The sequence below is a fragment of the Arvicanthis niloticus genome, chromosome 6, assembly GCF_011762505.2.
Source record: "Arvicanthis niloticus isolate mArvNil1 chromosome 6, mArvNil1.pat.X, whole genome shotgun sequence".
Classification (NCBI taxonomy): Eukaryota; Metazoa; Chordata; class Mammalia; order Rodentia; family Muridae; genus Arvicanthis; species Arvicanthis niloticus.
In genome coordinates this window covers 38,766,715-38,794,499 of record NC_047663.1, presented here as the reverse complement: position 1 = coordinate 38,794,499, position 27,785 = coordinate 38,766,715, and the positions used below count along the sequence as shown (strand labels likewise).

The 27,785-nt window shown below is 44.3% G+C and overlaps 1 protein-coding gene, 1 non-coding gene and 1 pseudogene across 3 annotated transcripts; 2 read left to right on the top strand and 1 right to left on the bottom strand.

Annotated features, from left to right (window-relative positions):
• The first annotated feature begins 491 nt into the window (after positions 1-491).
• Positions 492-9,384, top strand: LOC117710257 (ribonuclease SLFN12-like; annotated as a pseudogene). Its single transcript, XR_013111138.1, has 3 exons — positions 492-2,995; positions 4,219-4,332; positions 5,149-9,384. The product of XR_013111138.1 is annotated as a ribonuclease SLFN12-like (transcript).
• Positions 9,385-12,446: 3,062 nt separating this feature from the next.
• LOC117712234 (U2 spliceosomal RNA) lies at positions 12,447-12,637 on the top strand. The gene has a single exon (XR_004607289.1). It is a non-coding gene; the product is annotated as a U2 spliceosomal RNA (small nuclear RNA).
• Positions 12,638-13,419: 782 nt separating this feature from the next.
• LOC117710041 (protein SLFN14) lies at positions 13,420-26,781 on the bottom strand. Its single transcript, XM_034504545.2, has 5 exons — positions 26,361-26,781; positions 22,821-23,887; positions 21,457-21,588; positions 19,340-20,054; positions 13,420-17,862 (listed from the first exon to the last, which is right to left on the bottom strand). Exons 2-5 carry the CDS (start codon positions 23,845-23,847, stop codon positions 17,040-17,042), a joined length of 2,697 nt encoding a protein of 898 aa, XP_034360436.1. The 5' UTR covers positions 23,848-23,887; positions 26,361-26,781; the 3' UTR covers positions 13,420-17,039.
• Between the last annotated feature and the right edge of the window lie 1,004 nt (positions 26,782-27,785).

The window sequence follows — 27,785 nt, the reverse complement described above, 5'->3', positions numbered from 1 at the left end:
ACATGAGGAGGGACTTGTGGGCACTGTCCCATGTGACTGATGGCCACAATTCTCTCTATGGGGGGCTGTGGCTACATCACAGGGACCTGGAGTCGGGATCCCTTCTGGATCTCCAAGGCTTCAAGCCCAGCTCAACATAACCAGGCTTCTCATGATCCACTGCCCCACACCCATCCTCTTGGTTCCCAGAAAGAGCAACTCTGAGAGTCCTTTATTATTATTATTATTATTATTACTCTGGGTTCGGTTGTTCCTCTAGGATGTTTCTGGCTAAGGTGTCTGTCACTCTGAGTTCAGTGGCCCCTCAAGGATGTCTCCAGATACAATGTTATGCCTCTGCTGCTCTAGGTCCAGTGGTCCCTCTAGGATATCTCGGGATACACAAGAGCAGACCAGGTGGGTGTCCGCTTCAGGCACCAGGCCCAGGCAAGGGGCAGAAGGGGAGTGGTATTCTGCAGGGGTGGGGTTTGGGTGTCTGCTGGAACCTGGCCATTCCCTGCACCCAGTTATTCCTCTGGGGCAGGAGTAGGGCAGTGTGTGGGTGTTCTTACCTGCCGCTCTGGGTCCAGTGGTCCCTCCAGGATGTCTCAGGATACACAAGAGCAGACCAGACAGGTGTCCGCTTCAGGCACCATGCCTAGGCAAGGGGCAAAAGGGGCCATCCCATTATTTTGTTCTAAGTTCTACCACATGGTTACCTGGTCCTCAGTTTCATGTAACTGTCATCCATTATCTGGGCCAAATCTTCTCTTCCTACATCTATTTCTTTCCCAGAAACATCCCTCTCCCTAAAGGATGACCCACTTTATCATCTTGCCACAGCTCCTTGGACATGGGCCTTTTTATTGACAACCAAAACTTCTCTATATTGCACAAAAGATTCTCTCTACACAAATCACTGAGTGTCACTCAAATTTCCACAAAAGAAGGAAGGAGAAGGGATAGTACTACAGGACATAATCACATTAAGGAAAGTCGAACCAATCTCAGATAAATCTCATACCTTTCCTCTCAGTTGTGCTTACAATAGTTTATATACTATACATCTGTGCAACTGTGTGTGTGTATAAAACATGAAAGTAGAGATGACATTGTCTAAGGGAATATAGGGAAGAGATGGCATAGGGACATCAAAGAAGGTTAGGTGGGACATCATACTCAATGTACAGCAAACACTTATGTTAAAAGTCTTTCTGTAGGGGATGGAGAGTTGATTCAGTGGTTAAAAGTGCTTGTTGCCCTTACAGAGGAGCCATGTCCAAATCCCAACTATCACATAGGACCCATAACCACCCATAACTGTAGCCTTCAAGTTCCCTGTATAATACAGTGCCATGGAGGATGAATACACATAATGAAGTTTATTAATTCAAAACAAGTACAAGAGGAATCATATACAGTCATGACAGCAAATGTGAAAATTACAAGGTACACAAATTACGGTAGTCAGTTCAAAATTGTCCCAGCATTCCCTGTCCTAGTTGTGTTTTATTGCTGTTGAAGAGACGCCATGATGGCAACTCTTACAAAGAAAGACATTTAATTGCAGTTGGCTTAAAGTTTCAGAGGTTCAGTTCATTATCATCATGGCTGGAAGCAAGGCAGAGTGAGGTATGCATGGTGCTGAAGGAATGGAGAGTTTTACATCTTGAACCAAAGGAGGGGGCTTTCTTCTGTGCTAACAGGAGCTTGAGTAGTAAGACCTTTCAAAGCCACCATACACAGAGACACACTTCCTCCAACATGAACACACCTACTCCAGTAAGGACACACCTCCTAATAGTGCCACTTCCCATGACCAAGGACATTCACACCACCACATTCTCTAAGCAAATGTCACGTTTGTCCCGCACAGTACGCATCCAGAGCAGCTCAGATGGTTGGACTCTGTGTGGTAAGGCAGAGCTGGCTCCAACTGCTTGGGTCCTTCTGCAATGGCTCTGTCTGTCTTGCAGGAAAGAATTTCATCCGGGAAGCAGAGACAGTGACTGGAAAATGAGCATCGCTGTCGATCAGGACACAGACTACGCTGAACTGGTCCTGTCTATAGGAGAAATCACACTGGGAGAGAAGGATAGGAAGGCAATGAATGATTGTCAAGTGAGAAGAAGAGAGGCCAAAAAGTTCACGCAGGCTGTGTGTACCCTGCTGAATTCTGGAGGGGGCGTGGTCAAGGCTCATATTAAAAATCAACACTACAGCTTCACCAGAGATGGAAAAGGACTGGATTTGGAAGTTTTCTTGCCTGTTATCGTGCCATTTCCTCATAAATACCTAGACTTCATGCAGCACAAAGACTAATTTTTCATATTTGTGAAAGCACGGAAGCCGAATAAGAAAGGCCAGGGGATCACCACCGTGAAAACCAACTTGTACAGGAGAAGCATCGCATCCTCAGATGAACTGAAAGCATCTGAGGTGTGGCAGTTCCTCCAAGTCAGGCAATATTCTGCAGAGAAATCAGACTCCAGACAAAGTTTACCTGGAGAAAGTGTCTACAATGAATTACTAAATCAATGCCTTACCTTATTTAACAGAGACTGGCTTACCTATGAGGAGAAATTCTGTTTCATCAAATCCCCATATTCTGAAGTAACATTGACTCCTAAGGAAAAGATTTTAGAGACTGTTTCTGCATTTGCAAACACTGACGGGGGATATTTGTTTATTGGTTTGGATGGCAAAACCCAGCAGATTATTGGTTTTGAAGCAGAGAAGAGTGACCTCGAGCTTCTAGAGAGTGAAATAGAAAAGGGCATCAGACAGCTGCCTGTCACTCACTTCTGTGAGGAGAAGGAGAAGATCAAGTACACATGCAAATTCATGGAAGTGCACGAATCCGGAGCTGTGCGTGGATATGTGTGTGCGCTCAGAGTGGAGAGGTTCTGCTGTGCAGTGTTCGCTGCACATCCTGAATCCTGGCACGTGGAAGACAGCTGTGTGAAGAGGTTCACCGCAGAGCAGTGGGTGAAGCGCCAGATGGATGCCCCAGCAGGTTGAGGAACTGAGATTAATAATGAGATTGCATTGGGCTAAGGGGGTTGGAAGATTGCTTTCTGGGCTTGGGCAACCTGAAAACTCCTCACATACCAATAGCTAGTTTATCGATCTCTAGTTACCTATGGAATGTATACTCACTGCTTTAACTACTGCTGTGAGCTGCTTCCTTCACAGGTCTGACACAGCCTGCTTCTCCAGGAGCTGGAACTGGAGCAGGGACAGGGAGGAGCCAGGCCTCATAATTCCCTTCAAGGGTCTTGTCACCTGCCACAGCAGGTTAAGCTGACATCCCTGCCAAGTCTCGGGCCAGGGGATAATGCAGCCCTACTGTTTGCAGCAGAACAGTGGGAGTGTTGTCCTGTCCTAGCCTCATGGCATGAGCATTTCCATCAGAAAGCTGAGCAGCACAGCCTTGCAAAGACACTGTCCTTCCTGCATCCTGAACTTCACACATCCATGCAGAGTTGCCTGTCCAGTTCCTCTTGTCTCTCTCTCTCTCTAGCTTGCTTGTCCCAGTCTCCTGTACAGCAAGGCTTCTGTAGTCCACCCTCAGGTACCTCTGCCTTAATCTCAGTTCACTGGTTTCATTCTGGGTTAGGACATGAAAACCTCATGTGAACTCACACCAGAACCTTAGAGTCTCTGCAAATGTGAGCTTCTCAGACTCTTCACAAACTCCTTCCTGACCAGCCTCTTGCTTTCTAGATTTAACTGCTTTTAATATAAACCAAACCTGCTGACATTTCTTAGTTGAGAGAATGCTTACCTAGCATGCAAGAAGCTCTAGCTTCAATCCCCTGTACTGCATAAAGCCCTAAAACTAGTCATGGTGGTGCACTTGTGATCCAAACCCTTTGGAGGGAGATGCAGGTGGATCAGAAATTCACAGTCACCCTTGGCTACATAGTGACTTTGGGACCAGCCTGGGCTATGTGAGACCCTATCTCAGTTTTAAAAATCAAATAAACACAAAGTAAAATGTAGCCATCTAATTGTTAATGCATTCAGCTACTCTTAGAATCCTTTCTACAGCTGTGTTTTATTGAGGGTAGTGTAATGCAGTTCAGTGTCATCAGAGTCTAATTTGGTAGTTTCTTTTTGACCTTAAAATCTGACTTTCTTTTCTATTAAAAACACAGGGTTCAATTGAGACTTTTAATGTGCTTTTTAAGAGTTATTGGATTTATGGGAAACTTAAAATTACCTTTGTCTTCTCAGGTTTTTCCAAGCAAGATAAACTCACTCTTCAATCAAGCAGACTGCCACACAGTCCCCGCCACTGCTTTCCTTATGACACTCCTGATGGTGCTCAACAGGGTGCTCTCCTTCCAGGTAGTTTCACTGTGGCTGCTTGGTTGGTCGCTGTGACTAGGTTCCAGCCTAACCGGGCTCTGTGGTGAAAGGTGTCTCCAGGCCTCCTGCACTGGGGGTGTTACTTGATTTCAATTCTCTTGGGGAACTTGGTGTATATACACACACAAACACACACACACAGACAGACACACAAACACAGTGGGTAGCACCTGTTAACATGTGACAGTCTCAGATAGGGAGATAAACAAAAGAAATTTCCTCTAATTCTAACCTGCCAGGTAGAAGGTGATAGCATCCCTTCAAATTCCTTTCCTGGATACAAGACTCTGAAGAATTATGTACTACCCTATGGATACTGGCACTGCCAGTCTGGGCTCACCAGGGAAGCCTAGCCTCCCTTGGGGTTCTTTCTGAGGCATCCTCTCCCCATCCCTGGAGCTGTGGGAATGTGTTCTCCTCCCTCCTCTGCTCTGTGCAGCCTCTCCATTTCTCCATGCTTTTCTCCTATTTACCACCTGACTTTTGTCCTCAGCATTAGTCTGTCCTTTGCTCCCTGACTCTTCTTCATGAAGTTCCCCAGCACAAGCCTCTGATGCATCCTGTTTTGGGGACTGTGAGTGTTCAGCTGCCTCCATGGCTCCCTCTTTCCAGTTTGTGTCTACATCCCCCTTGTACCTGTCTCTTTCCAGTTCTTGAATCAGTGTTTAGTCTCTTGGGTTCACCTTCTGGGTTGGGATGCAAAGTGTGGGACTTACACACTGCTTTATGATGTGTCACACACGGCATTCTGGGCATTTCACTTTTGTAATTTGTTATGTTTCTTTTCTTGTCTAGTGACATCTGGAAAGGTGATATGCTCTTCAGAAGCACTCTGCATGAACCTGTTCTCACCACATGAAGGCTATGAGCAGTTACTCTGGACAGAGTTGAACTCGCTTTGTAAAGGAAAGCTGGTCATCTCTAAGAGCTGGGCTTTGGATCTGGGCTTGCAAGAGAAGCAGGAAGTCATCTTGGATGTGCTTCATATTTCCCAGGACAGTCTCCTGACCCTGCACGGCTTTGTCTGGGGAGATGAGGACCTGGAAGACGACACTCTTCTGAAGGAACTAGGCTCTAAGTTAAAGGGCTATTATAAACAGACTGCCCTAATATTAAAGCAGACATTGGTAAACCACGGTGGTTACACTGGGAAAATAGGTATCATAGTAAAGATAACGTACTTGGGTCATAAGGCAATGTGTCTTTATGATTCAAGTTCAAAAATACGTTACCCCATAAATTATTATCTGACAACCGAGACAGTAAGGGACTTAGAAGAAGCTGTTGATGAAATCTTAAAGATGTGCTGTTATAGTTTAATTTTCGAGAAATGTCTTAACATATGCTAGAGCCTGGCTTAACATATAAAAAAATGGAGTAGGACACAATGATATTTCACAATATGTGGTTGATAATATTCTCCAATTGTATAAAAATATGGAAAATGTGGCTTTGAGGTTCATAGAAACTGAATTCTGGAAAAGGGATTGGCCATTGGAGATGGCAATGACAAACCATAGCATTAATAACGTCTCCCTGAGATGTGCGTGTGGCCCATGCCTTTGATTCCAGCACCTGGAGGGAGGCAGCTCATCCTGGTCTATGGAAAGAGTTCCAGGACAGCCAGAGCTATGCAGTGAGAGCCTCTCTCAAAAGTTATTAATTAATTAGCTAATTAATTAATTAATACATGTCTCTTCTTATCTGCATAGCCACTCCTTCTCGCTGATGAAATGCATGGTGCCTTTAATGCTTGGGAGACACTCTTCCTAGAGAAGTCAGTAAAGAAAATGCTGAAATAGATGGCATGATACGGAAACGTTTTTGTCATGAGGTTGCTATCCAGCCTTGTGTGTTATTGCTGTTAAATACTTGATTTGTATGTGAGAACCTGAGGAAAGATTTTCCACATGTCCAAAATCACAGAACCAAAGGTCAGAGGATGGGGAGACTACATTCTGACTGCTCACAACATCATATATTAAATACAAGTGATTTCCAGAAAGGTCAAAAGATATGGAAACTGAATAAAATTATTTTCTGAGGAGAGTACATTCTGTCTTAAAGGCAAACATTGTATCTCTCGGACGTAAAACAGTCCACTGGTCTTTGGACATGCCAGCAGTCTCTATGGGGCTATAGCATGGCATCTATTTTTCTATTTGTATGATCATTTCTTATGAAGTATTGGTAACAGCATTTTAAGATGTTGATATTGTTTGTTTAGGGTTTGATGTGTTGTATTTTTCACGATTCTATCGCCGTGTTGTTTGTGCTGCAGATAACACCTGTAAGTGTATTTACAGCATTGAGTTTCCATGGGAATATTATGCTTTAACTGAAATGTTGGTATTTCCTTCATAATGTATGAAATGTCTTCATTGTACATCTACATTTGTGAAGGATAACATTTCCCAACATTTGCCCTCAGTGGCTGTTCTATATGCGGTGGTAACTGTTGTGACTTATGATGGAGCTCATCAGAAGACTGGTTGCCCTTCACGATAGTTCTGATGACTGGGACTGTGAGCTGGGTTGCTCACAGATGCCAATCATCTTTAGCTATATTCTGTTCTGATCTATTTCTTTATCTCATGTGTCATGGTAATTGCACTCCTGGGAGGGGCTGCGAAGGAGGAATGAATCTTGTAAACCTTCTGTCCAATCAAATTTGTTAAATAAAGGCTACAGCCAGTGATTGGGCAGTGGAAGAGGAGTGGGAGGAGCCAGAGGCAGGGAAAGGAGATAGGAGGAAGAGAGCCATTGGAGTATCTTTCTTTGATGAAGCTTCATTTTTCAATCTGGGAAGTTATACTTAACAAAATTTGGATGCCAAACAAATGTTCTGCCATTTTAATATGTTTCTAAAATAATTGATCTTTACAAAACATTATCAAATTCTCTTTAAAAATTCTTACTGTTTTTCCAGGACAATGCTTCCAGATGTTTTCATGACTTGGGATTATGGTTTTCAGAATTGTGGCTTAGAACTTTGAAGACCAAGGAAGGAAAAAGACATGTTATCAGAGCTGCATGAGCACCTCAAGACATCTGTCACAGTAGCTGGACTAGAGGACGCCCTACCATTATGCATCCACACAACAGCCACTGGGGCTGAGACATGTTAGAACACTTGAAGATGGCGGTGACATCAGTGTGATGTCATGAGAGTAGGTGGAGTACATCATGGACTACGTAGGAAGTTGTTGGACCCTTGAGGCTGCAGGAACTCACGGGAGGATCATTGGCAGAGAGTTCACAAGAGCAGCAGCTGTCTGCTTAATGGCAGTCTCTTTGGGTGACAGGTCAGGAGCTGGATTAATCTAGGAAAATAGGAAGCAGCTAAAAAGATAGCTGTAATTGTGTGGGGAAGAGAAGTGGAACAGGAAAGGGACATGGAGTCAGTCGAGATTACATGCTTGGCTGGAGGGTCAGGTTTTCAGGCTAATTGGAAAGCCTCAGTTGAAGAATTATGTGTGAGGGACAATGAGATGGCTCACAGGGTAGCGATATCTGCCACCTTGCCTGAAGGCCTGAGCTCCAGTCCCAGGGATCTACATCGTTTGACCTCATCCGAGGCTTTCCTTTTGCACAGCCCGGCACGCTTGAATGATGTTTTCCCATTGGAAACTCTAGGGCTACAGATTTCCTAATCATTATGGTTGAAGGGGAAGGTGGTTGTAGTAGTTAGGGCTTCAGTGCTGTGAAGATACCATGACCATGGCAACTCTTATAAAGGAAAATATTTAACTGGGGCCGGTTGACAGTTCAGTACATTATCATCATGGCAGGGAACATGGCAACAGACAGGCAGACATGGTGCTGGAGAAGCTGAGAATTCTACACTTTGATCCTCAGCAGCAAGGAGGAGACATCGTGCCACACTGGACATAGCTTAAGCGTAGGAGGCCTCAAAGCCTGCCCCCACAGTGAAATTCTTCCTCCAAAAAGGCCACACCTACTCCAGCAAGGCCACACCTAATAGTATCACTCTATATGGGCCAAGCATTCAAACACATGAGTCGATGGTGGTGATTTCTATTCAAAACACCATAGTGGTTTAAGGGAAAGAGTTAAATGGGGAAGGGAGGAAAAAAAGATGAAAGAGTAAACAACTGAAGCAAGGATTCCAGGAAAGGAATGGTCAGAGTCTGAAATGGAGCTTGTCTTAGTTAAGGTTTTACTGCTGTAAACAGACACCATGACCAAGGCAACTTTTATAAGGACAACATTTAATTGGGGCTGGCTTACAGGTTCAGGTTCAGTCCATTATCATCAACGTGGGAGCATGGTAGTGTCCAGGCAGGCATGGTGCAGAAAGAGCTGAGAGTTCTACATCTTCATCTGGAGGCAGACAGGAGAAGACTGGCTACCACACGGTTAGGAGGAAGATCTTAAAGCCCATGCCCACAGTGACACACTTCCTCCAACAGGGCCACACCTCCAAATAGTGCCACTCCCTGGGCCAAGCATAGTCAAACTACCATAGAGCTCAAGAGGGAAGACAGAATTCGGAGGGCGTTTCTTACACATGGGAAAGGTACAGGTAGAGAGACAGGCCATGACTAGATCATAAAAACTGTAAAATGACAAGATGGTCATCCTTCTGACCTGACACAAAAGGTCGATTGCCTCAAACAAAGGTCTAGTGAGCTTTTTCTCCTGCCAATAGGGCCCTTCCACCACCTGTGGACCTGTGGTGGATAGCCCTAGCCTCTTGTTGTCGTGGTAATTCCACTCCTGGGAGGGGCTGCGAAGAAGGAGTGAATCGTGTAAACCTTCTGTCCAATCAAATTTGTTAAATAAAGGCTACAGCCAGTGATTGGGCAGTGGAAGAGGAGTGGGAGGAGCCAGAGGCAGGGAAAGAGGATAAGAGGAGGAGAGCCATTGGAGTTGGGGAAATTGGCAGTTGGTGGAAGGAGAGAGGTTGAAGAAGACCTTGACCTAGGAAACCGCAAGTTATTAAGAGCTCTCTTAGCCGGGGAATAGTGTAGTTTAATGGTAAATCTGCCCAATCTAGGCATGCAGCATTCATTTGATATTTATTGACTTGTGTCTTTTTTCTATGGACTCCCTATGGGCAAGAGATTTACCGCAACATGGACCAATCCAACAAGTTCAAGGCCAGACCAGCATGTGCTTACCTCTAACTTGTGAACCTATTATTCTTCCAGTCATTTCTCAAACTGAACATCCTAAATTCGGTCTGGAAAACCATAAGAGCAATCAGACATCAAGGAGAGACCGGGCTTCAGCTTCTTGAGTGCCCCTTTGCTTTGCTAAGGGTCTTTGGTTTTCTGTCTGCCTTACTCTGTGTATTTCCTCACCCCTAAGAAAAGCCTCTCACAGACTGATTCTGCTACTGCTGTCTGCTGTGTCTGAGATTTCATGCCTTCCACCCTCCCTGTTGTGCTTCCATTTTCCCCCTGCCATTAATTCTTTAACTGACATAGAAAAGGAACCCCATTAAGACCCTGAACTGTAATACAAGCAGAGGTGGTCAGAGTGAACTATCCAGGGTAAGAGATAGCTGTGTCACAGATAGGTGGCAGAGGAAGTTGAGACTTCAAGGCTCTTAGTGGTGGGTTAAACATGCTTTCCTTTGTGAGACGGGCATGGACTTTTGGGAACTAGAGTAGCTTGCTATAGTCTGGACCTTGAGTATCACTAAGAGTTGCATGTTATAAAGGCCTGTCCTCCAGAGTGATGCTAACTGGGGGTGTTGGGTTCTTGAGGGTGTGTCCCTTATGGAGACTCTCAAAAAAATTCCTTAATACTGTAAACAGAGCACAACAGAAGTTTGTTGTATGGTCTCAGAAGATCTTGAAGGGAAGTGGGCAGCTTTGGCCCCTTCATCTCTTCACCTTTAGCCATAAGATAGAGAGCCTTGTTCTGTTCACTGCCCCGCCCCCCGCCATGTGCTGCCTCCAAAAGTACCAGGGTCCACTGGACTCAGACAGGGACCTCCAAAGCTGCAGGCCTACACAACTGTGTCTTCTTCTGCGTTTACATCAGAGACTTGCCACCGTGACAGCAAGCTGAAGTTCACACACGGGGCTACCGAGAGGAGCTCACATGTTTACTATGTGGAATCTTCTAAGGAGAGAGAAGACAAGACAGACATGGACTCTTGATGTCCTCCACTGGCCATCAATAACTGAGTAAAACCAGGACTAATGATGTTGCCCTAAATTTGAAGAGAAACTATTCCAAGTAAAATCAGAAGGAGGCCTATTTATGTGGAAGAAACTTACCAGTGTGAGAGGAATAATGTCCTAATGTTGTGGGGTAGTCACCAAAGAAGATTGCTCAGCCATGGGTTTAAGCCAATAGAGTCTCTATTAGTGGGTCAGAGACTACACTAGATGTTCGGGATCCCAGTGTAGCACCAGCCTTCTTCAGGGTGAGCTTTTAAACACAAAAACCAAATCCTGGGTTGACACATTTCAGTTAACAAGAACAGTTAGTCAGAAGCAGAACTACAGAAGCTGTAAAACAAGGCTAGTGTGTTTTTAGACTTTCCCAGAACGATACGGACTTTGATAGATTCGGCCCTGCGTTTCATTTTGGCAGTTGGTGCTGTCTCCATGCTGAGTTTTACAGCCCGAGTGGTACTTCCATCATGGAGTCAGTTGTGCTAATATGTGTGGTGGTTTGAATAGGAATGGATTCATGTGTTTGAATACTTGACACTATTAAGAGATGTGGCCTTGTTGGAGCAGGTATGGCTTTGTTGGAGAAAATGTGTCAAGTGGGAGCAGGCTTTAAACTTTCCTATGCTCAAGCTACACCCAGAGTGGCCCACGGCTATCTTTTAATCAAGATTTAGGAATCTTGGCCCTCTAGCATCATGTCTGTCTGCACGCTGCCATGCTTCCCACCATGATGATAATGGACTAAACCTCGGAAACTAGAAACCAGCCCCAAATAAATGCTTTTTATAAGAGTTTCCTTGGTTGTAGTGTCTTCATAGCAATAAAACCATAACTAAGTCAGGAGACCTACTAAAGTCTGGGGTTCTGTTACACTAGGGGTCCCTGAAAGCAAGAGAAAAGAAAACAGAAAATAACCAGGAGACCTGAGCAGTGTCCTTGAACGTATATGAACTTCACCACTTCCTTCCCGAAACCCCCACTGTACTTTCACTGAGGAGCCAGGGCTAGCCTGGAACGCTGGGTTACCCCCATGGACCAGACTGTGTGGAGTTGATTAAAGGTCTTCGCCATAAAGCCCAACCAAAAGTGAGTGAAGGAACTGTGTCAGGTGTGGTGGCCACACCTTTAGGATGGCGGGGCCAGGAGGATTTCCGAGTTTGAGGCCAGCCTGGTTGACCTAGCAAGTTCTGGAACAGCCAGGGTTACAAAAAGACTGTATCTCAACATATACAAGAGTGGAAGCTGGCTGTTGAGCTAGGCTGAGATAGGAGGATCGCCGAAAATTCCAAGTCAGTCTGGGCTTCATGGGCAAGACGACCAAGGAAAGGAATGAATGAAGAGCTTAGGGATAAAGGGCAAAACCCCAGAAAATAGGAAAGGAGCTGAAATTCAGAAAGCCCATTTCCAAGGCTCTGTCCACCCCTTGAGCAGATCAGAATTTGTATTCCCAGGGGTCATTCTCAGGAAGGGCACCGGCCCCCTCCCCTCAGTCATGAATCTCATTTCAAGGGGAGCCGCGATGCAAAATGAACTAGATATAACAGGAGTCGGTGGTGGGGAACCTCTTGTGGTGGGTGTTGCCAACTCTAGGTCCGAAAAATTGCGAAGAAGAATCTGGAAGCACCGGGGTCCTCAGTCGTCTGTCCAGAAGCATTGTGATGATATTCTGCACCACAGAGATGGAAGGATGAAGGCGCGCTGGGCGGGGCATGCAAATGCGACATGGCCCTGACTCCCGGAATTCTGGGGAAGAAAAGAGCAACGAAAACTTCTCTTTTCTTCCTTGATTTTACAGTTTTTTATGATATAAAAGTTCTGATCATGATAGAAACTGAGAGGTGGTGTCCAGTTCATGTTTATCGAGACGTGAGGGTCTGTCACCGTGAGGTAAAAGTGTGTGTATGAGTTAGTGGTACGAGCGTGGGCGTGTTGAATGTTATCGCTTCTCGGCCTTTTGGCTAAGATCAAGTGTAGTATCTGTTCTTATCAGTTTAATATCTGATACGTCCTCTATCCGAGGACAATATATTAAATGGATTTTTGGAAGTAGGAGTTGGAAAAGGAGCTTGCTCCGTCCACTCCACACATCGACCTGGTATTGCAGTACCTCCAGGAACGGTGCACCCCTTCGGGGGTTTTAACTCTGGTCAAAAAAAAAAAAGTCTTGCTATTATTTCTTCTTCTTTCTTAGTTTCCATTATTGTTTCTGTGTTTCAAGGTGTATTTTTTTTTCCACTTACGGCTTTGTATGTGGGTTTGTTTGGTCTCTTTGCCAATCTGAGACTGGCTGGGTTCTTTCTCTGGTGGTGTTCTTGTATTTTTGATTTTTGCTTAATACTATAGAGAAAATGTAGTGTTTATAGTCCATAGGTCTGGTGGTACAAGCAGATTTATATAGCTACTACCCAAACAGCACCACAAGTACAGAATCAGGCAGTTTAGGGCTATAGCTAGCTCAGTCATTGAGTTTATAGTACAGAGAGTCTGAAATTGAAGGTATATAGCACCATACTATGTTTGGTGTAAACCATATTATTTTTTTCTAAATATTTCTTTTTAAATAGCTTTTTAAAGTTATCTTTGTGAACAGCGTCGTTTTTTCTCTGAAACTGTACTTCTGCAACATCAAGATTAAATGATTCATGCTTCTACCCACAATTGTCCAAGTCACTTCTTTGAGGCTCTGTTTTTGAGATGTGATAGTACACAATTTTATAATCAGAGGCATACACACAACCTTGGTCAGGCTGGTGGTACAGGCATACAATCCTAGTCCCTGGCAGTTACATAACAAGACCTTGTCTCAAAAAGGGAGTGTTGGGTGTGTGTGTGTGTGGGTGTGTGTAATGCAGCAGGGAGACATTAAACCACTCAGTCTGCTTTTCCAGAGGACCTGAGGTTTAATTCCCAGCACCTATGTACAGTGCCTTGGAACCAATTGTAAATACACTATATGTAAATACATACACACATACACATAATTAAAAATAAATCTTTTTTAAATGAAGTGCTAGGGGTGTGGCTCAGTGTTAGAGGCTTGTGTAGTACTACAAGGCTTTTTTGCACTAGGGTCAAAAGCAAATCTAACACCACCACCACTCAAAGCTATAAACTAACAAATGACTGAGTATTCTGTGCCCTTCCCATCGATAGAAATAAGGTGCTTATTTCTCCATCTCACCTTTTCAATCCAACAACCTTATTTCCAGGTGTTAGTGACTATACCAGAAAAAGAGTATATACACATATACATACGCATGCGCGCGTGTGTGTGTGTGTGTGTGTGTGTGTGTGTGTGTGTGTGTGGCAGTTCATTTCTGAACTCTCCCTGTCTCGGCACCCATTGCTCTCCTTCAGCTTGTCTAAGGGACTTTCTCCTGTCCCCACTAGCAGGTAAACTGGGGGTGTCATGCTGGTCATGTTGAGAGTTCATGAGTGCAGCTTCCCTGTTATGTTTCAGGAATGTAATCTAGATATTACTCATCTGTATATTTACATTCCTACTCATGATTTTTCCTGAAGCCTTCGATTTGGGAGTTGTATTGCAGGTATATCAGGTAGGGTTGGCACCTCCAGTTACTTATTACCTGCATTTTGAACAGTTGTAGATCTTTGTAACAGTTCATTTACTACCCCAGAAGCCTTTTTGATGAGGGGTAGGAACTATGCTTATTTGTAAAAGGATAGCTATTGAGAAAACAAATTATAATTTATATTAAAATTATATTTAATTATAATTATTGGTTTCTGAAAGTAGCAGTAGTAAGTTCTCCCCGGTCTACAACCTCTCTAGCTATGGTAGTTGACTAGGTTTACAGAACTAGACATGAATGCCCTCCTGTTGAGCAGGCCTTACATCCAATTAGACAGTTGTTGGTAATCCCTAAATAAAGGAGTCACTATTGTACCATTGTGGGTACCTTGCCGGGCCAGCTATTGTTGTGTGTAAAGTCCTACCATTTACAACAGGGTAGGACTACCAAATGCATCTCTCCCTTGGCGGCTTCCATAGCATCTTCTGATACTATAAGAGCCAGTTCAGGGAGTAGACTTTCAGGCCAGTTCCAACTCAGTTCCTCCAAGTTCTGTGTCTTGAGTGCATGACACCTTCAGCAATAGGGTCTAACCTTCTAATTCTAGGGGGCAACCAAGGGCAACAAGCAATAGCCTATATTGTTTTGAGGGGGTCTCTTGGGATCCCCTGAATAATAACTCAAGAAAACTCATAGTTCTCATACATGATTCCGTGTGTGTTCATGTGTGTGTTTGTGTGTGTGTAGCCAACAGAAGGTGGCTATCATCCTTGTAGCCATCTTGAGTGAGCCATATACCCTGAAAAGAGACTTGATTACATTAGCCTACAACAGCTGAGCACACTCTGATAACATCTTGCTTTAGATACCCAGGATTTTCCCTTGGGTTTGTGAGACTTAAAGGTGTGTGACTTAGAGATCAGATTTAGAGACAAGACCTAAGGGCATGATTAAAGTTGTGACTTAGAGGCCTGGCTTAGAAGTAAGACATATAAAAGGCGAGAGGCAGACGAGAGTTCAGAACAATTTGGAGTATCAGAATCAGACACTTCAGAGAGACACTAGGAACTGAGAATAAGACACTTCAGAGAGAACAACTTGGAGTTAGTTAGTAGGTATTAGGCACTTGGCACTTGGAGGAAGAACTTGGAATTAGACATTAGGCACTTGGCACTTGGAAAAAGAACTTGGAACTTGGAGGCACTAGGGACTAGAAGCTAGGGACTAGGAACTCAAGACTTGGGACTTAGAGAGAAGAAGAGAGACTGAAGAATAAACGGGATTGAATCACACTCTGTCTGGTCTCCATTCTTCGATTCTGTCCTCACTCTCTCTCTTGCTGAACACCGACCCATAGATCGGAGTAGCTTGGGGCAATGTGGGCTCTGACAATTTAGCCCCCAAGGTTTTTGGCAGTGCGGGTCCCAACATTGACAGAACGGTCCGAGACATTTTGGCCTCCAAATGTGGGGTAGTGCAGTTCTCAACATTTCTGGCCCCCAAGCATAGGGCAGCTCGGGCCACAACATTTTTGGTGCCAACGTGGGGCAGCTCGGGGCCGCAACACTGCTGGGGCATACAAGGGTAGCACTATAGGTAGATGTGAAGTACTGGGCACAATGACACTGTGACAATGCTCTGCAAAAAGTTACACAGAAGAAGCAGCTCTGTAGAATATAAAATTTATTGCAGAACTTGCAATGTGTGTAAAATATTAAAAGGCACGGAAATAAGCAAAAGTGAAAAAAAAAATACACCTGGGTCCTGAGATGTTTAGGAGCCTTTTCTTTTCCCATTTCTGAAGCCAGTGTGATCATATTCTGTTGCCCTCCAACAATGTGTTAGGAGCATCACACCACAAGCATCTCTTTATCTTGATTATTTTATTACACTAGTTGTAGCATTATAGCAGTGTAGCAATACAAGGAAAAAGAAGAGGGAAGAGAAGAGAAAAAAGGGAAAAGAGGGGGGAGAGAGAGATTGAGATGGAGAGAGAGAGAGGAAGGGAGAGGGAGAAGAGAAGAGAAGAGAAGAGAAGAGAAGAGAAGAGAAGAGAAGAGAAGAGAAGAGAAGAGAGAGTATACTTGGATTGGCTGATTGGTTGCCAGGGATTCTTCTGTTCAATCCATCCTAGCACAGCAGGCCACAGGTTCAGGTTCAGGCTGCCCTTCTAGCTACTCTGACTGAAAGGCTCTGCTCACACCACTTGGTATGTACAAATTAGCAAAACACCCCTAGTCCACTGACTAACATAGTTCACACTGTAAAGAAGCTGAGTGACACTTTCACTCACATGTTTGTCTTCTGTGACCTTAGTTAGCAGAAAGCCAACCCCAAGAGGCTAATCTAGACCTGATGAAAAACAAAACAACAAGGCTGGCCCTGTAAAGCTTGAGCCCCACAGCCACCATGAGATGCTAGCCCAGGTGCTGCCTGCCTGGCCCTGTAAAGCTTGAGCCCCACAGCCAGCATAAGATGCTAGCCCAGGTGCTGTCTTCAAGACACCCAATCCAAGTAGTTGGTCTAAAGGATATCCTAGCATCACTCCCAAAACAGCTAAGGACCAGGGAATGCATTAGAAAGGCTGGGAGTCAGAGGCGTGATCAAGGATGGGGTCAGGAGAGGAAGTAAATACAATGGAGAGTCTCAGAAATGGATCCTGTCTGAGGGCTGCAGGAACTCCCTGGAGCAAAGAATTTCACAAAATTGGCATTCTGTTTTAGACTCTTTGGGTGACAGAATGAAAGCTGGATTGAGATGGGAAGATCGGAGGCAGAGAATCAATCAATCATACTTATCTTGCCACTGGGAAAAAGAAGTGGATTGAGCAAACGGTCCAGCCGCAGCAAGTAGGGTCACCCATTCCCAAAACACATCTCTGCGGCTCCAGGTCATAACGATGTGCCTTCATTCATTCACTTGTAATATTAAAAAGGAGCTACCACCCATTTGGGAGGAGGGTGTTCTTGTTTGGCTTCCTGTATGATTTACAATAGTTTCAGAAAGCCGTCCTCCCTCCATACAGCAAGTAGAGGTGTTTAATAGCTCTTGAGGCAAAGCAGAGTTTATGAACGCCTTCTGAGTGCACAGATTCGGGACTAAGCCCAAACACAATATTCCTTACCATGCCTGAGAACTGCTCGACACTGTCTAAAATGACCCCATCAGCACAAACATCAGCGGCGCTGTTGAAGGTGACCTCCGTTGTCCCACGGGCCATTGCTCTTAGCAACACATCCCTATACTGCCCTCTGTCTTCCCATCTCCTGTACAGAATTGCTATGTCTTGGGGCAGATAGCCCTCTCGGAATAGGCTGTGACATTTTTCTGCCACATAGTTGGCTGTTTGTTCTGGTGTCAAGTTAGCCTTGATCTCACACACGCCAGGCAGAGCCCGTGCACACATCACTTCCTCATAGGGAGCCTCCTGGAACATTGCCAGGGTGTCTGGAAAGCCGCTGGAGGGAGGGTTTTCTTGCATCCTCTTCATTTCAGCTTTCATGACCTTAGCAATTTCCACAGCACAATGGATCTCACTGGTGATCATTTTTCGAGGAAACTGAGCGGAAGGAGCTGGAAGGCCACTAACATCTGCGTGACGGATTTGGAAAGGATCCAGAAAAAGCCAGAGGATCCCGTGGTGAAGGTGTTCGTTTGCAGGCCCGTTTGCTCTTGGATGGGTGGTGCTCTTAGCCTTCATGTACCAGTCACCATGTCTGCTGCAGAAATTCTCAGTTTCATCCATCACTATGTGTTTAACCTTTGGGAACTCTTCCCTCATGAAGGTTCTCCGGGTCACAGCTCGGCAGGTGGCTTGTTGCCTGTAACCAGGAAGGAGAAAACAGGGTCTCAGGCATAGAAACAAAGAAAACGGGAGCTATCCATACTCTTTGAATTGGAAATAGAGGCTAATTCTCCTTTGCAGACCAATCCACTAACAGAGGAAGTACAACCAGAGCACTCTGCTTCCAAGGTGCCTGACAGAATGCAGAGTTTAGAGATTGTTTGGTTAAATAAATCTTTACTACAAAGTAATTAGATAGATAGTCTAGTGGGTTTTACCTATAATCCCATCACTCAGGAAGCTGGGGATCCTGAGTCCAAGACCAGCGTGGGCTACATAATGACTATAGGTCAAGCTGGTCTACATAGCAATACTTGATTCCCCCTCCCCCCAAAAAACAAAAAAAAAGGAAATCTAGTTATTTCTACTGGTCCAATTGTGATGCTTGGCATGCTAAAAGAAATCTGAAAAGCAACTCATGCATGTTCCTACTTCTTTAGCTTGCCCTTTTGGAATTAGGGAACCACCTCTTCCACCTTGCTGTGCCCTTTGCCTAACGGGGCCCTCCTCATCTCATTTACTTCTATTTGGTTTTTGATTGCTGGCTTGATCGCTTGTTCTCAGTTACTTTAGGCTGGTCTCTAACTCTCAATCCCCTTGTTCAATCTCTCAACGCTGGAATTACTCTCTCACAGCTGGCTCCCTAATGATTTAGGAGTCAAGTCTCCTTCCCTGGAGAGTGACCAGTCTCCAGATGTGTGAGGCAGGCCTTTATTATAATACCAATAACACAGCACTTGCATTGTTTATATTTAAAGTCTTTGTTGGTTTTGTTCCTCTGACATTATATTAACACCATCTAACATAAATGTTGCTGCTCAATAAGATTTTTTGAATAATTATAACCAAAAAATGTGAATTTGCCCTCTTTGGTAAATTGTACAATGTCCAACTTAATTGCTACACTGAGAGCTGGCAATATCAGTCATGTGGTTAAACGGTTTTTGCTGGATTTTTTTTTTTATATCTGGTGATATTTTATAAACTAAGTCAAATTGTATTTAAATTTAAATTCTTGCTAGATAGTGACTAACCAGACAACCAAAACACTAATTATCCAGCAAAAAGTTACTTAAAGTAAGACAAGTTCATTTCTACTTTCTTTAGATCTAAGGCCACAGACTGTGGGAAAATGTTTCTACTTCTATATAGAGTCTCAGATGGACCTGGAATCTCAATACTCAGGAAGCTGAGGCAGGAGGATTGAGTTTAAGGCCATCCTGAGCTGAGGAGAAAGTCTATCTCAAAAAACCAAAAATGTCAAGCGTCGTGGCGTGTTTGGGATTGACCATGATAAATTCCTATTCTAGACCTCAAGCACATCTGTGGTTAACTGAAGACTATGCTAACTTCCACAGTGAGAACGCATTGCAAAACCTTACACTCAAAACACAAATTACTCTTGTGACTAAAGAGACTTTTTTTTTTTAAAGTTTAGATGGTAAAATTCTCACATCACAAAATCCCTTAAGGAGTCATTTTCACAAACATAGAGGATCTCTTTTGGTTTGCAGTGGAACACATCCTTAATTTTCTCCACCATCTTTATGGCAAGAGCTGTCTTTCTGGTTCCCGGGAGGCAGTGGATGAACAGTTCCCGGGTTTCCTGGAGGTTCCTGGAGAGGGCGTTAGCTTGCTCTTCTATGCACTGCTTGAAGAACTCACAGCCCAGCTGGTCACTCAGCACGGATCTGGAGCACAGTGAGACCAGCACCAGGCCCTGTAGCAAATCCTCCACTTCCGCTCTGCTGGACAGCGCGTAGGGTCGGGGGTAGTACACAGGGGACTGATCAGGTCCAGACTCTCTGCTGGTCAGGTATATCACCCTTGGAATGACACATACTTTGCCCGTGTAGCCTCCAAGGGTTTGTAGCTGCCTCTTTAACTGAAGGGCAGTGTTTTGAGTATAGTCTGATCTTCCAATCCAACTGGGGTCTGTTAGGATTGTATAGAGCACCAGAGGGCTGCCGACTGCTACCAGGAGAGCATCACATAGGACCTTCTCATCTCTGGATAAACCAATATCTCCAGCCCAGCTTCTTGAAAATATCACAACGCCCTGAGAACAAGGGTGTGTGTGTGTCTTCAGTAAGTCTTCCAGTCCTTGGTGATCTGAGAACAGCTTCTTACAGAGGGATTCTGGCTGAAACTGTAGGTTTCCCTGTGTCACTGAAAATTGAGGGAATAGAAGTTACCAAAACTTTAAAAAGCACAGGGCTACTCCTGTAATCTGGTAGAAAAGGACGGCTCTAGCCTCGGAACCATGTTTTTCCTGTTGTGAAGAGAACATTCCTGAGGCAGTTACAACAGTTTCTCTGTCCTCACAACTCTAGCTCTAAGGGAAGTTGTCAGGGAGAGGTCTACACAGAACAGCTCCCGGAGCCCTTTCTGGTCCCAGATGTCCACAGCAGCCGGGAAAATGCTCCTTTTTTTCTCAGGGCCTTCTGTGAGGCTTGTGCTTTGGGAGAAGTGAGAATCTTCTTTTAGAATAGCAATTCTTAGCCAGAAGTCTGAAGACATTTTATTATGTGCATGCATGTGTATGTGCGCATGCGTGTGTGTGTGTGTGTGTGTGTTTGTGTGCGTGTGTTCAGTATATGTAGAGGTCAGAGGACAACTTCCAAAAGTAGGTTCTCTCCTTCCACCCTGTGGGACCCAGAGATTGAACTCAGGGTATCAAACCTGCTGGTAGGCTCCTTTACCCATCCAGCCATCTCACCAGCCAAGACAATGTAGGGAGACTTTCTGATTATTACAACCACCAGGAGGTTCCTGGCATCTAATGACGAGAAGCAAGGGATACATGCCTTTAATCCCAGTATAATTGACAGAACACTCCCTCTGTGATGTGATTCAAATGTGAGTAGTGCTGAAGCTGAAGAAAATGTACTTTAGAGTGCGTATGTGCACCTCTGATTCCCTCTGTATTAAAAAGGCGTGACAGTTCTCCTAGGATGGAGACCCAAGGAACTTCAGCACTTTACCTTTTGAAGAATAAAAGACGTAAGTGGTTAGAATTCAATGCATTTGGAATTGTAATAGAGATTGAGGACTAGGATTTAAGATATTTTTCTCTCTCCGTGTGTGTGTGTGTGTGTGTGTGTTGTACTTGGAGGACCATTATGTCTGCTAAGTCTTACATTTGACATTCCCTGAGGAAAATGATTTGGATTACATCCTATTCATTCCTTCCAGCCTAAGTGTCTTTTCCAATGCTCAGTATCACACTCAGGACCTGGTCCACGCTCTACCACAGAGCTATGCTTTATTTCATAAGATGAGCTCCTCAGCTGAAACGGAGAGGGAGTTCGTGAATCTGGGCTGGGTGACGAGACCCTGTCTTTTTTTTGTTTGTTTGTTTGTTTGTTTTTTGTTTGTTTGTTTTTCGAGACAGGGTTTCTCTGTGTAGTCCTGGCTGTCCTGGAACTCACTCTGTAGACCAGGCTGGCCTCGAACTCAGAAATGCGCCGGCCTCTGCCTCCCAAGTGCTGGGATTAAAGGCGTGCGCCACCACCGCCCGGCTAGACCCTGTCTTAAAAACCAAGTGAAAACAAAACAGAGATGTGCATACCTGGGAAGAAATGGCGCTGCAGGGTCTCCTTATGTCCCAGGACTTTTGTGAGATATGCTGGCCTTTTCGGTGCAGACAGAGCTGGTGACATCAGGTGAATGCCGTCATTGGTGGTGGGAAAGCCGAAAGGATCTAAACAAGCATACAGAAAGTGGAAAAAGTCAAAAGTGAAAGAACTCTACCATTGTTCTTTCTCCAGGCAGCAGGTGTGTGGTCCTGCACTACCACACACAGCTGTGCATGACAGCAAAGGATGCTGAGAACTGCTCTGTGGGTCTCAAGTATTTTACCTTCCTGGGTAATTCATTTCAAACAAGTGTCATTTCTATCTCTCATGAGGTGATGATTCCTGAGTTTACTTCCAACCCTAAATGTTGGATGCCAGGTTACCTGTAAGAAGAAAGAGAAGGGCGGGGTGGTGTTGGCACATGCCTTTAATCCCAGCACTGGGGAGGCAGAGGCAGGCACCTCCAGGAGAGATGGAGAAGAGGAGAAAGTTTTGGGGGCTGTAAGCAGCCATGTGGCCCAAGAGGGCAGCCCAGGCTGTAAGGATGGTTACAGTTGATTGTAGTCTTCATTCAAGGTAAGATGGAACTGAACAGGGAAGGATCTCACTGGGGAAACAGGAAATAGATCAAATTTCGGACAAGGCAAAGGATGATGCATGAAGTCTCTAATGACTGACATCACTGGGAGCATCTGATTCTGCAAGCAAGTCAGTGAGCGGATTTGTGAGTCTATTATTGGTTGACTAGGCATCACCAAGACTGACTCCAAACAAGATGTAAAACCACCAGCGACCCTCCTCCCTCAGAGTGGCCCCCTACCCCAGAGTACCTGCTTTTGCCCCATTTCTCCATGTTGTGAGGCCTCAGGACTGCAGTTTAAGACATTTGCTCCTAGATTTACTGAAATGGTCCAGATTTGTCACACACACATGCACACGCGCACGCACATACAGTTTCCCTGGAAACACATGGTTCAGTGTCATATTTACATGGTATTCTCTAAAGATTGTTTTTCCAGTGAAACTATTCTATTTAGACAAGGAAAATCAGCCAGTTTTTGTCAACAGGCTTTTATAGTGGGGGAAAAAAGGGAGCTAGCTAATTCATGGCTAATGATATATGATAACTTGCTCCCAAAAGATTGAAATCCATTCTTTTTTAATTTCAAAAAGATCAGATTCAGAGTCTTTGGAACTAAGCATATTAGAAAAAGAACACAGCTGTAAGAGAGTATTTATAAACAAAGCACATTTCTGGGGTTTTATTTTTGAACTAAACTAGATGATGGGATACCCTTGAAAGGAAACAAGAGGGCTGTTGCCCTCAACCTCAGCAATGCTTTCCCTCTCCTTTTACCTGACTGAATATCCAGCATCATCTCCACCCACTGTGGAACCTTCAGCCTTGTGACAGTATTGTTCTCCATGATCCAGGAATCTGGGTCCTCTGCAAACACGGCACAACAGAAGGGCTCTACTTGAACCACACAGACAAAACCATACAGGACCTCTTTTTGGTAAACTTTCAAAATTTTGGTTGTGAAATTCACCTTGGGCTTTTCACGACAGAAGTGGTATGTGGGCAACTTTTCTATGCAGTTTTTTATTTCTGTTTTTAGTGAGTCGGGGTTCACCTTTTCTTTCTTACATCCAAACACTTCTTTGCTCTTATCATCAACCCCAATGATTATGTATCCCCCCTGAGTATTGGCAAATGCAGAAACATAGTGAGCCAGTGTCTCTTTAATCCGAGGGACAATCTTTTTGGTGGTAAACCTTTTGAACTCAACATGTGTTGACTCTGTAAAGCTAAGCTTCTCCTTATAATTGAGTTTATCTTTTGTAAGAAATTCCAAGGCACACATCTTAATATCTTCCTCTTCCTGAATGGTTCTGCTGAGGATGTGGTCTTGAGAATGTAACCTAGGGGGACCTCTTTGGGCTCTAGACTCTTTCTCTCTAAGAAGCTCTAGGGCACTGCTGGCACACAAGTTGATGGCAGAGGTCACATCTCTCTGATATAAATTGGAGCGTAAGCTGCAAATCTTCAGTGGAAGGCTGGAGGCATCTGGGCTCCATGACTTCACAAAAATCAGGAGGTCATGGTTCTGTTGCATGTAGTCCAGGTGTTTCTGTGAACCCGATGGGAGGAGCTTTTGAAAGGAAGTTTCCAAATCCTGCCCCAGCCCATGGCATCTGTAACTATAGCTTTTGTCTCGGATCTCGGCTTTGATCACACCTCCCCCAGAATTCAGCAGTGCGCATACGGCCTGGATGATGCTCGAGTTCTCGTGCCTTTTCAAACAACTGTTGGTCATCTCCTTCCGGTTCTCTTCTCCCAACGTCACTTTGCCCAGATTCACGGTGATCTCCGCATAGGGCATTTTCTGTACTCCCAACAATTACAAGAAGGTGTTCCTAGAACTAACCGGGACAGACATGTTTTGGTATTAGTGAGGAGTTCAGAGCACAAAATATTTTCTTCAAGGATATACATTTTTGGAGATATATTTTAACATTAGACATAATCTTTTAAAAGATACGTAGGTGGCAACGGGAACTGGTCCTCCAGCCTTCCCCACGCTGGACAAGCGCTCCTCCACTGAGTCACATCCTCAGCCTTCTCCTTGCTCACGGTTTTCAGACGGGTCCTGCTGTCTCTGATTCCTGAGGCGTGGGATTTTGGGTCTTTCTCACTGGCCACCAGCTTTGGAAGTAACCTTCGCTAGCATTGTTTTTGGACAGTTTTGTCAAACAGACTTTTCAACAAGAAGAGCCATAGATTAAAACGGGAACACAATAGTTTCCATAATGGAAAAAAAAATACTGAAGATTCCATCCCATTTCCACTTAAAGTTGGGAAGCAGCAACACTGAGTCCAGATATAAGGGGGTGGGTTAGCACAGGAGCTAAGTGAGTTGTTAAAGGATGTGCAGAACTAGAAGCTGACATCAGTGACTCTATTCAAAATTCAAAGGGCTAAGAAAAGAAGTGGGAAACAGAGGAAGTAGAGTTTGGGGTTGTGTGTGGTAGGTCTTGCTATGAAAATAAACATCAAGGGCTGGAGAGATGGCTCAGTGGTTAAGAGCACTGCCTGCTCTTCCAGAGGACCTGAGTTCAATTCCCAACAACCACAAGGTGGCTCACAACCATCTGTAATGAGATCTGATGCCCTCTTCTGGTGTGTCTGAAGAGAGTAGCATTGTATTTACATAAGATATATAAATCTTTAAAAAGAAAGAAAGAAAGAAAGAAAGAAAAGAAACATTAAGCTGGGCATGGTAGCACAAGCCTATAATCCTGGCACTCAGGAGGCTGAGGCAGGAGGATTAAGACTTTGAGGCCAGATACATGGGTACACATTTGTAATCCCAACACTTGGGAGGTGGAGGCCAGAGGATGAGCAGCTCCGAGACATCCTTGGCTATAGTAAGTTCAGTGCCAGCCTTGACTACATAAGATCCTGTTTCAGATAAGCAAACAAAACAGGAAGTATATAAACTCATAATATATATATATATATATATATATATATATATATATATATATATTCTACTCTTAAAGGAATGCAATTAATAACCAAATGCAGACATTGCTTTAGCTCTTCTCACATCATCTATGTTCACAGACTGTGTGAATTTGTCACAGACACTGTGATATAAGGCAGGAATTTGCCTTTCTTTCTAGTTTTGCCTGGTACTATAGAGCCTCTAAGATTTGGAAAAGAGCCTAAGCCTTTGGGGCCTGTTTGCTAAATTGTGACCAACAGCCTTTTGTTTTAAGACTAGAGAACAGCCATCTAAATTAAAATTACAACTCTGAAAAAAATATTTCAGAAGGATCTCCTTTAACGGTTGGTTAACTGCAGAACAGAACTTTTGCTAACTAACTAAAGCCAACCGGGTTCCTTTGGGAAAGAGGACCCATGGGCTGTCTGCACGGAGAGGGTTGTGCTGTCTACACGGAGAGGGTTGTGCTGTCTGCATGGAGAGGGTTGTGCTGTCTGCATAGAGAGGGTCTGCAAAGCTTCTTTACAGTCAGAGGAGAAAGCTGCCTGCAGCTGGACCTGCACCCTGACCTGTCACCAGCTTCCTCTTCAGTAACCTTCCCTCAAGCATGCTAGCATCACCTGGGCTACTGGTTCTTAGTTTGGCAGCCTCTTACAGGGATACACATACATTTGCTGTTTGATGGCTCCTTAGGGAACATTCCCTATGTTACCTGTCCTCCACCCCCTCTCTCCCCGCCTCTCAAATTCATGGTCTTTCTTTGTTGTTTTACATATAGGATTTTTCTATGTAGCCCTGGCTGTCCTGGAACTAGCTCTATAATTCAGGGTCCACTTGAAATCACAGAGTTCCATCTGTCTCTGCCTCCCAAGTGCTGGTTGTGTGCCACCAACGCCCGGCTTAGAGGGGAATTTTAGAGACCTTCTTAATGCAAGGATCTTGCTGGCTCTAAAATCTCTTTGCAATATTCTCATGTCCAAAAACCTTCCCACCCAGCCCCTTGGCTCCCTCCAGTGACTAGTGATCTTCCAAAACAGTTCCATTCCCTGATCTCTGGCTCTGTTAGAAATGGCTTCTTCTTTTCTGTTTGCCTTCCTGCCGACCTTCATTGGTGAGACCTATACCACAAACCTAAGTGACTTTGGGCTAGCACAGTGTATGGTCTCATGGCTCCTGAGTCTCATAGATGTCACTGGGATGCTTATAGCTGCTATGAGACGACAGTGTTCTGGGGTTCTAGGCCCAGCACCCTTTCCACAAGTTTGGGAATGCCTCACTCGACTTCCTTAACAAAGTTCTCCTTGCTGTTATATACACCCAATCCTTCAAACTCTCCAACCTGAACGGTGCCCAAAATAGTGATGAAATTTAGAAAAACAGTTCTTTACCTGGTGCTCTTGTTTCCTCCGGGTGCTTCAGCTCCTCATCTGGCTCTGGGTAGGATGTTTGTCTTCTGTTGAGCGCCCTGCTGCCCTGTGATATCTGCCTGGGAGGAACTGGAACTCTGCCAGACTCCCTTAGCCTTCATAACATTGACCCACTGAGGAAGGCTGATAAGGACTCGAGAAGAGTCTATGTCATGGTCGATTAGCAAACTAAGGCGTCAGTGAATGAATCAGGTCCTTGGAGTGAGGGAACATGGGGGTTTTCAAACGAGCAGCCAGAGTTCAGTTTCCATCTTCTAAAAGGGATGAGCACCCCTTCCACACAGAACACAAGCATCTCTCTGTTAGTTAAAATTTGTTTGCAAAGCTCTGTGCTCATTTTATTTTAATTTTTTGAAACAGGGTCTCACTACACAGCCTGGGCTGGCCCAGAACTCTCTATGTAGACCAGGCCAGCCTCAGACTCACAGAGATTTTCCCTTGCTACTGTTTCCAGGGTGCTGGAATCAAAGGTCAAGCTGTATTCATTTTAAATTAGGCTATTCTGTAATGTTCATTGTGACCAATGCTAGCTTATTTCATTAACAATTCTTGTTGTATATTACTTACTTTTTAAAGGTTTTATACACATATATATTATATGTTGAACATAGTCGCTCCTTCTCCCTAGCCCCTTTTTTTTCTTGCCCCTCTACCTACCTGAAAGCTTTATTTCTACTTTCATATCATATGTACATAACTGATTTTATATATTTGTATATAACCTAGGAACCAAGAATGAGAGAAAACATATCATATTTGTCTGAGATTGGCTTAATTTGCTTAAAAGGATTATCTCCAATTGTATCCATTTTCCTGCAAGTTATATAATGTTGTTCTTTATGAACCCAAAAAAAAATCCACTGTATCTATACACTACACTTTCTTTTTAATTTTTTAATTAAAATATAACTACATCATTTCTCCCTTCTCTCTCCCCTTCTAACTTTTCCCACATTACCCATCCCTTGCTCTCTCTCTCTCTCTCAAATTCATGACCTTTCTTTGTTTACATTCATACCCTCCTAAATATATAAGTACAACTTGATCAGTCCATATGATGTTACTTATACGTATATGATTTCAGCTCTGACCGCTTGGTACTGGATAACTAATTTGTAATCTCTTCCCTGGGGAAGGCTATTACTCTGGCTCTTGGTATTTCTTAGTTGTCTGTAATTTCTTCTCTATGGCTGAGGCTCCATGAGATTTCCCCTTCCGTATCAACATGTCTGTCCATGCTGTCCTTGTCCAGGCAACGTGCTGGCGAGACTCCAGAGGTAAAGCTCCTTTTACACTCTTGGAGATGCAGTCTTACATAAAACTTCCCATTCTTCTGATCCTTACGGTCTTTCTGCCCCATCTCTTCTGCTGTGACCCCTGAGCAGG